This window comes from Pollicipes pollicipes, unplaced genomic scaffold, assembly GCF_011947565.3.
Source record: "Pollicipes pollicipes isolate AB1234 unplaced genomic scaffold, Ppol_2.1 Scaffold_4740;HRSCAF=5597_pilon_pilon_pilon, whole genome shotgun sequence".
Lineage (NCBI taxonomy): Eukaryota > Metazoa > Arthropoda > Thecostraca > Pollicipedomorpha > Pollicipedidae > Pollicipes > Pollicipes pollicipes.
Window position 1 is genome coordinate 17,557,816 of NW_023596545.1, and position 12,219 is coordinate 17,570,034.

Here is a 12,219-nt window from a genome sequence, read left to right on the forward strand (position 1 = left end):
CAGCGAGCTACGGCGCTACCTCAACAAAAGCGGTACAACAACGAAAAATCATGTGTTCATGTCCTGCAGCAGCATCACTTGATGAACCTGATGTGAATTTGCTAAACCGGAAGCGAAGCCAAGGGCGGTGGCCGCGGGGCATGCTCCCCAAGCCCGAGTTTTTTCACTTTCAGTACGGATGGTACCCAACAGAAAGTTTAAGAATGTATGTGATGCGTACTCACCGAGCTCCGCCATCTCTCCCATTAAAACGTGGGGTGCGCCCCTGCTTCTGAGTAAAACTCAACTTGGTAATCATAACTTGGTAATCATAACTTAGTAACATCTAGTTGAATGCGGGGACAGCTTTACATTGACTAGCATGCAGTAATACAGATTCTCTGACGTCACTGGCGTTGCCGCTGTTTGATTTGCAAGTGCGGATTCTCTAAACTCAGTACATATTTACTCCGCTCAAATGTGGATATCGGTGCACGCTCGCTGCGCTTATGCCAATAACACAATACGTTGCAGCCTTGTTGGTTAAATCCGTTCGGCCTGCGCCCTCCAGGTAACAATATGCCATTCGTCGAATTTCTGGAGGTCATGCATGAACACATGGAGAAGGAGAAGATCCCGGCCGACATCCTGAAGGCCTTCCGGGAGCAGGATCCTCGCGGCACGGGCTTCGTCGCGGTGAAGGAGCTGCGGCGCCTGCTGTTGCACTGGGGGGACCGGCTCAGCCACAAGGAGTGTAAGAACGCTGTACTGACCGGTGGCGAGCTGGACACCCGGTTGGCCGCCGATGTACCAGCCACAGTGTACCAAAGGAGATGTGGTGTAATATTTGCTATTTGTTGAAACAAACGTGGATGCAAATTGGACTTGACATGTGAACCTGTGGATGTGTAATGATATCTTCGTGGACAGTATGTAAACATCATCGCAATTTTGGGTTGTCACGCATACGTCATTACCCTGTTCTGAGCAATGACTTAATGGGGTTTAAACACCAAGCTGGCAAAAGCATTCTGCTGACTCCAAGACCTTTCCGCCTTCTTTGTTCAACCTCTGTGAAAAAGGCTTCAGGAGGGTAGCTGCTTACAGATTTGCACCTATCGATTTGCTACACAGTTTGCGTGCTTGTATTTTCTTATGTCAGATACGGCTATTTATCGCCTTCTGCATGCCAACAAAGGGCCCCTGGGATGCCAAAAACGTATTGGGTTTCTGCCGGCCCGATGTGGTGATAGCCATTTTTACTTGGGCTTTAACGCGCATGTCACTGTCTTTTACAGTGGAACGGATCTTCCGCGAGACTAATACGCCATCTAGTGGTAACGTCAAGTACGAGGACTTCCTCACGATCGTTTGCTCCCCACTGCCAGACTACTGACCGTCGCCGACATCGTCCAGTCCGCCTCTCGCAGGCCGGGGATGAAGAGGGAGCGCAGGGGAGAGTGGTCTGGGACAACCCGGCGGACGCCGCTGTATCGCTAACAGGCCCTGCTTGGTGGGAGCCATCAGGAGAACTCCTGTTCGTCATACGCGCCGAGCTCGTCAGCTCGCCGCAATCTAATGGCTTACCGTCAGCTCGCCGTAATGTGAGGGGCTTAGTGCTTTGTGAATGCCTTCTGTTGAAAACTGGAAATATCAAGTTGGCGACAATCGTATTATTTTAAGTCGCATTGCTACCCTCCCCTTTACTTTATCAGACACAACTTAGAACGATATGGCTTTCCCAGCCCATGTTTGTGGTAAATCGACTGTAAACCTGCAAACCTACACAAGCTTGGTTGGCGTGGAAAAGAACGACAGTTGTTTATTGATGTAGCCTTCGGGACGTCCATTACTGTCGCCGGCACACTTCATGACCACCATGCGGTTATCTTTGAAATGAACGCTGCGATTTTTGATACACTTTTGTTTTATTTCCATGGCAAGCGATGCAAGTATGCTGTTTCTCATGACGCTTTATGAGAATATGCATGGCTACGTCAGCTATCAAGACCATTCTTGCCGCAAAGCACGATGATCACAACCAAGTACGTTACTAAGCCATGTGTCTTTCTGGGAGTAAAAGATACGCGTGGCATAATGGGAACAGTAAAGCACGGCGTGCAGGTCAGCGGGGTGGCTCCGCGCGCTCTACGTTCGCACGACAGCAGGCGTGCAGACAAGAGGGCCGACGCTACAGGTGGTTCTCTTCCTGGTGCTCGTCGAACGCTTGCCAGCGGGCGGTGGCCGCCGCGTCGAAGCCATCCTGTCCCGACCCCTCCAGGCTGCGGAAGAGAGGGGATCAAGGGGTGACGCACCGTCGGCAAGGATGCTGCAGGTACCGACTTGTGCTTTGGATGCAGCCAGACATACGGCCTGGACCTCGCTAGTCCCCAACAGCTGCTCACCACTAACATCGTGCCAGCTAATACAGCATGACCAGATATGATTATGTGACGTCACGACTGAAAACAATGACTTCACAGTCAGCTACTACAGACAATTAAACAAGACGCATCTGTACCTAGGCCAGTGCTTCATCTCGGCAACACCCCCCCCCCCCCCCCACCCCCCACCGAGAGGGAGTGCCACCGTCCCAGCACCGATCGTCGGCCGGCCAGAGGTGAGCAGGGCCGCCTACCTGCTGCCCCTGCCGGCGAGCAGCTCGCCGTCCTGGTCGTAGACGGGGTTCTCTATATCATGGTGCGCCGCCTGGTCGCCGGAGTAGAGTCGGCGGTGGCGCGATGCGACCTTGCGGCGGCGGCGCACCAGCCAGACGCCGCCGCCGATCAGCAGCGTCAGCAGCAGCAGCGTCAGACAGACGATCCCGAACACGCCCAGACTGCTGCCGCCCACGGCCGCTGCCGAGGACCGAACACAAGCAGTGCCAATGAGAGGCCGCTGAGGTGACCGGCGCTCACGGTTGCACGGCGCTCGCGTGCTTCTGGTGACGTGTGATGGCTGGGTCTTCGGTGACACGTCGTACAACGTCATGCTAAATTGTTTTCGAGCTATAGGAGCATTCGTATACCGCGGACGAAGCATGCATTCTTCGTGGACGATATACTTATGATGGATTCAAATTAAAGGGGGATACCTGCGGGGGTCTCAATTTGTGTACTGGGGGGGGGGAGGGGGGCTAAACCCACCCAATGCTGACTTGAAGCTCCCCCCCCCATTGCAACAGGGCAAAAAAGGCAAAACTGGCCAATGGAACGAAGCAAGTGTTTGAAGGGCTAGTACACCAGGCACCCAAACACACCACTATCAATATTATCATAATTATATGCTATCACATCATCATATGCACAACTAAATCGGCTCCAAATGTGCTATAAATCCTGGACATGGAAGCAATTTGGAGGCGACCAAATTTCTATTTATTCGAACGTTAACAGCGGGGACCTGACTCAGAGCGGCCGAAATCCGAGATAAATCAAGATTGGAGGGTGGGTTACGTCATCTTTATTAGCTCAGTCCCCCCAAAGGATTTTAGAAAGCGACAGCTCTGGACATCTGTACCAGATAAAGCAAGAAAGACCTCGAGCTCTTGGGTTTTTGGCGTGGTGCGTCCAGATTTCTTATGTTGACGGTTATCGGCCTTCAGTATACCAGGAGGTACTGGTTTAAAGACGTTAACAATCAAACATTGGGTGTGTTGTCAATGCTCCACGTTTCAAGCTGTGCTTGTGACCACTGACTGAACCCGGTTAAACCAGACAATCACATTTCGAAACCAAGGCACCTTAATCCAAAAACGCATCCAGTATCTGGGCAGACATGCACGTAGAAATCCACAAATGAAAAATGAGCCGAGCTCCTACACCCCAGTACCCGATGCACGGTCCTATATTCAAGGGATCATGCCACCTTTTTTACTTTTCACTTCAATCAGTGTGACATCAGGCGCGTCTAATTCGATCGGCAATGCCAGTTTTCTCGCAATTTTCTGAATAGCGCAGAATTTCGAATTGGAGTAGCCACTCCTGTGGAAGAACTCCCATTGGACTCCCTGCTCACCACTAGGAAAGCAATGCATTTCATTTGCCTTGATTTTTCCAACGCGTGCTCTGCTACTGCTTGCAACATGCTGAATTGTTAACATTCCTGTGTAATACTTACTACAAAAGCTTGAAACAGCTGTTTAAAATAAAAAAAGATGTGCAAGCATGAGGCTATTATCACGTGATTTCAACTAAGCCGTGACACTACCTATAGCTATGCACATCTAGTTTCTGGGCTACCTTCCCGCAAAAATGGGGAGCGTTTTTGGGGAAAGCACTTCAACGCCACCTTGACATCCATGACGTCATAATAGCGTCATTAAAATTCTGCCATCCCATAAGCCATGCATCGATCACGGCAAAGAACAACATAATTGTTCGGGCGTTCATATCTGACGTTCGCGGGCACAAGCTCCAGATATAACGCCGTCAATTGGCTCTCAATCAATGTTATGCAAGGTGTAACGACGCTATCAAAGCACGACACATTACGGTGCATATTTTCTTAACAGAGAGTTGTGCTGTCTAGAGCAGTCACTTCCACTTAAAAGCATATCAGTAGTTATAAGTGAGCTTGTTTCTTCCTGCCCGATGCTTGCAGAAATATCGTCAAATGTAAAACATTTCATTAAGATGTGGGGGCTTGGCTGATTTATTATTTTGATATCTTTTAGTGTCATTGTCAGCACAGGCTTGTAGCATTCTCTGTATTCATGTATCTTGGTATCAAAATGTAATTTTTTGCTTCATCCTGTTTAACCTTGTTCACTTGTAACCACCAGCACGGTTTGAAAGGTAGAATATTGACCATATGGCCAATGTTTGCTTGATAGCGTATTTAAAGCAGTGTCTTCTCGTATATTGGGGGTCGACAACTGTCAGCATAAGGACAGTGAACTCATAATGCCTGCTAAGCACGAGGACAAAAGTAAGAAATACACTAGAACACGCTCAGCGCCTCTTTTCTCAGTCTCAGTTTGGGCCTCCCAGGTTCAAATACACTGACAGACCCCGATGCAGTTATCCAGTCTGTTGTCAAGTGGGAATAACGCAATGTTGAGTTCAGACACCACCGACGCTTGAAGCAGCGTACCGAGGCGAGACACGATAGACATATCTGGGAGAGACCACTTACAGCGGCGCGGGGCGAACTTGCTGGAAGCTGGCGGGGCAGGGTCACCTCCATCGAGCTCTGAAAACAAGGTTAAATGGAGGTAGATGCTTGCGAGTGCACTGACATTTCTCGCTGTTAATATGTTGATAGAAGCCAGAGGTAGCGTGGTGTTACAATCACCTTGCAACACACGGACGGTAGAAATGTGGAACCTGTATGGAGACATAATGCATCACTCGTACGTTCCACTAACCACACCGGAATTGACAATCGCAGACCACATTTCACCAGCTCCTGACGTTCTCTCACGCGCCGCCACTCCACATCTGCAACCCCCCCCCCCCCCTGCCTCAGCTGCCCCAGACCTCTTCCCGCTGCGGAGAGCCTGACGGCCCGGCGCCAGTTCACCGTAGCATCGCGTCGGCGCCAAGCAGCCGCCAACTCACCGACCATGCAGACGTACGGCCGGTACATGGAGCAGCGGAGGTCGTTCCAGCGGCCCGAGAGCAGGCGCGACGCCTCGACGCAGGCCTCGAGGGACGCTGACGGCTCGCCGTGCGCCCAGCCGTCCACCATCACCGACGAGCCGTCCACCCAGGAGAACGCTGCGGCACGCGCCGCTGTCAGGGCCGTCTTTGAGTGGCGCGCGGGCTCACACGTAACGCGCACCAGGTCCAGGGACGGACACATTCCCAGACCTTTACACAAACCAGTGCCTGCGAAACTCAAGGCTGTAAATGTCCGCCATGCATGAAGCAGTACTTAGGGGGTTTCAACCACTACCTTGATTGGTTAAAAATGCGCAGATGTCCACGATTGCTAAGTACCTAGGGCGCGACTAAAAACTGCAGGGACTCTCTCGATCGGTGGTGCCTGAACTCATCACTCATCCTTGTCCCTCAGTAAGGCAGCGGACGAGAGGAGTGATGGTACATATGGGAGCGTGGGATGAGTTGCATCTTACCCGAGAAGTGCCAGGGCAATATGTTTCACATCTGTGCGTCTGACGGCAGTCTCGAGTCACTCTATTGATGCAAAGCAGTTCGCTCTACCTTTCACTGTACTTCCGGCCGCAACTGCGCGCTCAAAATGAACGCGTCTCGGAGTAAGAACGAATTTTTTTCTGCATATCGTTGAAACTATAGCGATTGGTGTAAATGTGCGTGTAGGGGCTGAAGGCATAACTAGACTAATCTGAATTCAATTCTGAGTCGTGGGCAAGTACATGTGTCGTTCATGCTGCTGCAGCATGAGCACCTGAGCAACCGAAATGAGGTAACAGAAGCAAAATAAACAAATAAACACGCACACACACACACACACACACACACACACACACACACACACACACACACACACACACACACGCGCGCGCGCGCGCGCGCGCGCACGCACACGCACACACACGAATTCTAAGAACTTCCCGAGCTTGTTATGATCTTAGTGTCCTCATCTGAGCATCTTTTGGCTGATTGGCTATTGTTGCCGCTAGATTAGTTATTGACGTTAGATTAATTCGTGCTGATGAGTTATTCTTTGAAATATCTGCCCGGCCAATGTCACCGCCAGCCTCACCGCCAGCACTGTCCCCTGACGCCCAGCCTCACCGCCAGCCCTGTCCCCTGACGCCCAGCCTCACCGCCAGCACTGTCCCCTAACGCCCAGCCTCACCGCCAACAATGTCCCCTGACGCCCAGCCTCACCCCCAGCACTGTCTCCTGACGCCCAGCCTCACCGCCAGCACTGTCCCATGACGCCCAGCCTCACCGCCAGCACTGTCTCCTGACGCCCAGCCTCACCGCCAGCACTGTCCCCTGACGCCCCACCTCACCGCCAGCACTGTTCCCCGATGTCCTGCACCGGCCCCCCTGCCGACTCCTGACTCGCTTACTTCCGTTGTCCATCTGTTGAAGTCCAATCCAGGCTGTGAAAGCTCTGGTCAACCCGTTGATGGCTTCCAGCACAGCCAGGAAGTCGTTCTCCGACGAGATGACTGCCAGCTGCTGCCCCTGCACCTCGCAGCTGAGGTACCGCACAATACCCGTTATCATCGGTGAAAATATTCATACACTTCGATGGGCTGTGGTTTTGATGTTTCTGAATTTTAGACTTGAGCCAACCGGCAATATGCAGAAAGATTCGAGCCTTCTCATGATGAATTACACACAATGATTATGAAAAAATCATCTATCTCTGCTCTTTATACGGTATCAACGGGGGCACATTTTTCGCATTAATTCACAATGCATGAAGTGTACACGTAAATCACGTGACCACAGGACAGTGGAGGTTGGTCGATCCGGTGCGATCTTCCGTGGGACAGATTCGAGCCCCTGATCGCTGGATCAGCGACAGACTGCTTCCCTCCCTAAGGGATCACGAAAAGAAGTAGGTGTTGGGAGACAGCGCGGCCGTCGCGGGGTGGTTCCATTACTGCCGAGTGTTCGCTTGCGGAGGAGCTCGGCTTCGGGTGAGTGCTCGCACTCGGAAGACTCTGGCGAAGACAACAGGGATATCGGCTCACCGCTGACTGCCGCTCCATGAGGGCGGCAGTGAGATCAGCTCACCGCTGACTGCCGCACCATGAGGGCGGCAGTGAGATCGGCTCACCGCTGACTGCCGCACCATGAGGGCGGCAGTGAGATCGGCTCACCGCTGGCTGTCCCGCTCCATGAGGACGACAGTGAGATCGGCTCACCGCTGACTGCCGCTCCATGAGGGCGGCAGTGAGATCGGCTCACCGCTGACTGTCGCTCCATGAGGGCGGCAGTGAGATCGGCTCACCGCTGACTGCCGCTCCATGAGGGCGGCAGTGAGACCGGCTCACCGCTGGCTGCCGCACCATGAGGGCGGCAGTGAGATCGGCTCACTGCTGACTGCCGCACCATGAGGGCGGCAGTGAGATCGGCTCACCGCTGGCTGCCGCTCCATGAGGGCGGCAGTGAGATCGGCTCACCGCTGACTGCCGCTCCATGAGGGCGGCAGTGAGATCGGCTCACCGCTGACTGCGGCTCCATGAGGGCGGCAGTGAGATCGGCTCACCGCTGACTGTCCCGCACCACGTTCCCATTCAGGCGGGCTATAGGAAGGAGTTAGCAGGCAGTCGGGGACGGGAGAATAGGGTGGATATCTGAGCTATCTCCGTTACCAACTCACACGTCAAGGCACGCAGAAATAATGACGCTCTCTTTGCATGCTGTTATTCTTACGTCATTGTTTATCTCAATTATTTGCTGTGCACAAGCATCCCGACATGACTTGGAACAACCACAGCATGTGGAAATTTGGCTATGTATATTTCATTATTTTCGGCAGATCTACATTACTAGACACAAACTGAAGTCGTGTTGCATATGATGCGAGATCATGAGAGCTCACTGACCTGGCCTGACCTATGAGAGGTCAGAGGCCTAATCAAGTCTGGTGCCTAATAAGCAGCGCCAGTAAACAACCCCCTAATTAAGTCCTGGTGCAGCTTGTTGACTGAGGTTTGCCCCAAATCCATGATAACTACCAGACCTGCGTATTACGCACCTGTACAAGCTAGGAAAACGGCTAATACTTTTGGCCGAGGTGTGCTTCTCATGCAGTTGGGAGCTTCAGCTCCCCCCGCCCCCACGTGCGCTCAAGCTCCCAGCTTTCAAAGGAAAAAAGACCAAATCTGGAGAGAAAGCTGCTTGGTGGCGTATTTTGAGGTAGGTTGCGTCATTTTTTACTGTTCAACCCCCAACTCACTTTGAGAAACTGCTTCCTGCTTTGCTGCTTTCGAAAGCTACCTTTTGTCTTCGCTACCTGGCATGACACGAGCTTGCAACTGCTATCTAAATTTGATATTTTTCAGTCACATATCCGAGGCAGCGAAACTACTGTGCTCATTTTATCTCCCGCATCGGAAAGGCTGGAGGGGCTGCTCTGTCTCTTTGTCTCTGCCCCTCCGTTCCCGACTCACGCTTGTTTGGCCTCGTGCCAGGTGAGAGGGTGGCCCACGGGTGGCTGGAGGGGTTGCTCTCTCTCTTTGTCTCTGCCCCTCCGTTCCCGACTCACGCCTGTTTGGCCTCGTGCCAGGTGAGAGGGTGGCCCACGGGTGGCTGGAGGGGTTGCTCTCTTTCTTTGTCTCTGCCCCTCCGTTCCCAACTCACGCTTGTTTGGCTTCGTGCCAGGTGAGAGGGTGCCCCAAGGGTGGCTGGAGGGGTTGCTCTCTCTCTCTCCTCTCTCTCTCTCCTCTCTCTCTCTCTCTCTCCTCTCTCTCTCTCTCTCTCTCTCTCTCTCTCTCTCTCTCTCTCTCTCTCTCTCTCTCTCTCTCTCTCTCTCTCTCTCTCTTTGTCTCTGCCCCTCCGTTCCCGACTCACGCTTGTTTGGCCTCGTGCCAGGTGAGAGGGTGGCCCACGCTCTCCTGCAGCCGGTAGCAGCGCCGGTCGCTGGCCGACCACTGGCGAGAGGGGCAGCGGCCAGCGGCCGACAGTGTCCTCTCGCGGCGAGGCGCCCGCATGCAGACGTACGGCTGGTGCCGGGCGCAGCTCAGGTGGCGCCACCAGCCGGTCGCCGGACGCAGCGCGGCGCAACTGGCGCGAGCACTGGCCGCCGGTCGGCCCGGCTCCCAGTTACTGAAGGTGGGTTCGGCAGGCCACGGCGCCGTCCACTGCATGCTGCCGTACCGCTGCAGCCAATAATATAATAGTACAGCGCGGCTGCGAGACATGACACCTTGTTCCACTCTGTATTACGTTTGATGCGCACAGCGCATCAGTGTCGCCACTTTGACATCTGTACACACAATGTGGAGACCACAAGCATATGCGCTCTCCATTTGCGGCTAGCAGGTCATGCTAATTTGCAAATTACACACCTGCAGATGATTTTTTTTACTGCATTTGACTGGCATCGATCTAGCTCATCTCCTGTATCTTGCCCATTACGTTAGCTGTATTGCGCCAGCTTAAATCTTACAACAAAAATACTGCATTCACACGCGTTCATCCGCAATGCCCGACGTCGCAGTCGTCCAAGCGTCGGTCAGATTCAGTCAGTACTGTTCACCATTCACCAAGTGCTGCTCTCACCTCGGTGTCGGTCAGACCCAGCCAGTACTGGTCTCCGCCGTCGCGGTACAGCAGCGTGACCAGCGCGGCGTTCTCAAACACGTCGCCCACGTAGGCCAGGCTGCTGTTGTCCTGCTGGCAGGTGCTGGCCGCCTCCTGCCAGGTGGCCGGCCGGCGTACCACCTGCCAGCAGCATGCGCCTGACTCCAGTCCCACCCTACGCGGAGCAAGGCTGGTACGTACCGGTCCGAGTCTCACCCCACGCGGAGCACGGCCGGTCCGCACCGACTCGAGTTCCGCCCCACGCGGAGCACTGTCTGCCCGTACCGACTCCAGACCCACCCCCCGCGGAGCACGGCCGGTCCGCACCGGCTCGAGTTCCACCCCACGCGGAGTACTGTCTGTCCGTACCGACTCGAGTCCCACCCCCGCGGGGCACGGTCTTTCCGTTTCGACTAGAGTCGCGTCCTGACAGCAGTGTTTGTTTGTGAGTCGCTCGACGTCCCATTGGTCTTAGTTGGTGATTAACGTCAGGTTTACGATCGGATGTAAACATTGGTCTGATTTAAGCGCACCATGTAGCTCTTGGAACAGAACAATGAGCAGAGTGCGCAGTGAACAGAACGGCGAACAGAGCGCACAGTGAACAGAACGAACTAAAACATGACTGGTTTCATCGAATGGGTAGGCTACCGTACAACTAATACTAGCGCATTTACTTCACCGTCACGATGCAAGAAACATAGGAAGGAGGTGGTAGGACCGTGACACAGACCACGACATCCTAGCGAGCCATCAGATTGGATTATTTTATCCAGGCACTCAAGATGCCGCAAAACAGTAGCCCAAATACTTCCCTCTCCTTTTTCGGCGAGTACTCCTGCTAGAGGCAGGTACGAAGGCTGATTAACTGCGCGGAATGATACTGTCGTTCATCCTAGATATGTCGTCCACTGTTCGTGCAGTTGCGGCCAGGCCGGTAAGCACTGGGCACGACAAAGTACCCCACAATGCACTGCTGGTGGAAAATACAGGCGGTTCAATATACCGTGGCTCCAAACATCATGGCATACGTCGCCCTATGGCACTGTCTGCCGCTGGTTCACCTGCGCGACGGGGCGCTGAACCCACCTTAACACAGGCGTCGCCAACCGCAAGGAAGTTGTCGTGGGGTGGCGGGCAGTGCGCCGACTCCGCCGCCGGTGCGCCGCCGACCGTCTGCGACGTGCTGGGCACCACCGGCCGCTGGCAGATGTAGCCGAAGGCGTGCGTGCAGTCGACGTCGATCCAGGCGCCGGGGGAGTGACTGCGCCCAGAGTCCAGCAGGCCGCAGGTTTCCGGACAGCCGTCACACTGCAGCCGACGGTCACGGCCGTCACGGCCACGGTCACGGCCGTCACGGTCACGGCCGTCACGGTCACGGTCACGGTCACGGCCACGGTCACGGCCGTCACGGTCACGGCCGTCACGGTCACGGCCGTCACGGTCACGGTCACGGCCGTCACGGTCACGGCCGTCACGGCCACGGTCACGGCCGTCACGGCCACGGTCACGGTCACGGCCGTCACGGTCACGGCCGTCACGGCCACGGTCACGGCCGTCACGGCCACGGTCACGGCCGTCACAGCCACGGTCACGGACGTCACGGCCACGGTCACGGCCGCCACGGTCACGGCCACGGTCAAGACTAAGGTCACGGCGTGGTCTGCCGCACGACGGCCGGCGACCACTGGTCACAGTGGTAACAAGTAACCGCCACACCCAGCGGTGCATTCGGTGACTTCAGCTTCATTTGAGGTTCGAATTGAAAAGGTTTACCGAAGGATCGCCTAAATCCCAGAGGAGCAGCCGCGCGGGTCGGGCACGACGCGGACGCTGCGCCGTTCGCCTGCCGGATACGAACCACGTTGGACGGCTGCCCTGGTGCCCAGTGCGTGAAGTTCACAGGCGATTCGTCCGTCCAGGTGGGGAAGCGGACCTCCTGCTTGACGTACGTCAGTCCCATCCAAAGGCCGGCCACCGAGTCTTTCATGGCTAACGTCACAAATGCTGCGAGGCACAGGCATAAGTAGTCAAAGACGACGAA

At 54.6% G+C, this 12,219-nt stretch overlaps 1 protein-coding gene across 1 annotated transcript in view; it reads right to left on the reverse strand.

Moving 5' to 3' along the window:
- The window catches only part of LOC119098701 (macrophage mannose receptor 1), a gene marked incomplete in the record, with an annotated part of 23,558 nt that overhangs the window by 1,789 nt on the left and 9,550 nt on the right, over positions 1-12,219 (reverse strand). Inside the window, 8 exon segments of the mRNA XM_037221700.1 lie at positions 2,828-2,837; positions 5,116-5,172; positions 5,541-5,699; positions 6,986-7,116; positions 9,444-9,751; positions 10,155-10,316; positions 11,265-11,486; positions 12,037-12,182. Of these exon segments, the coding sequence (XP_037077595.1) occupies positions 2,828-2,837; positions 5,116-5,172; positions 5,541-5,699; positions 6,986-7,116; positions 9,444-9,751; positions 10,155-10,316; positions 11,265-11,486; positions 12,037-12,182 (1,195 nt within the window).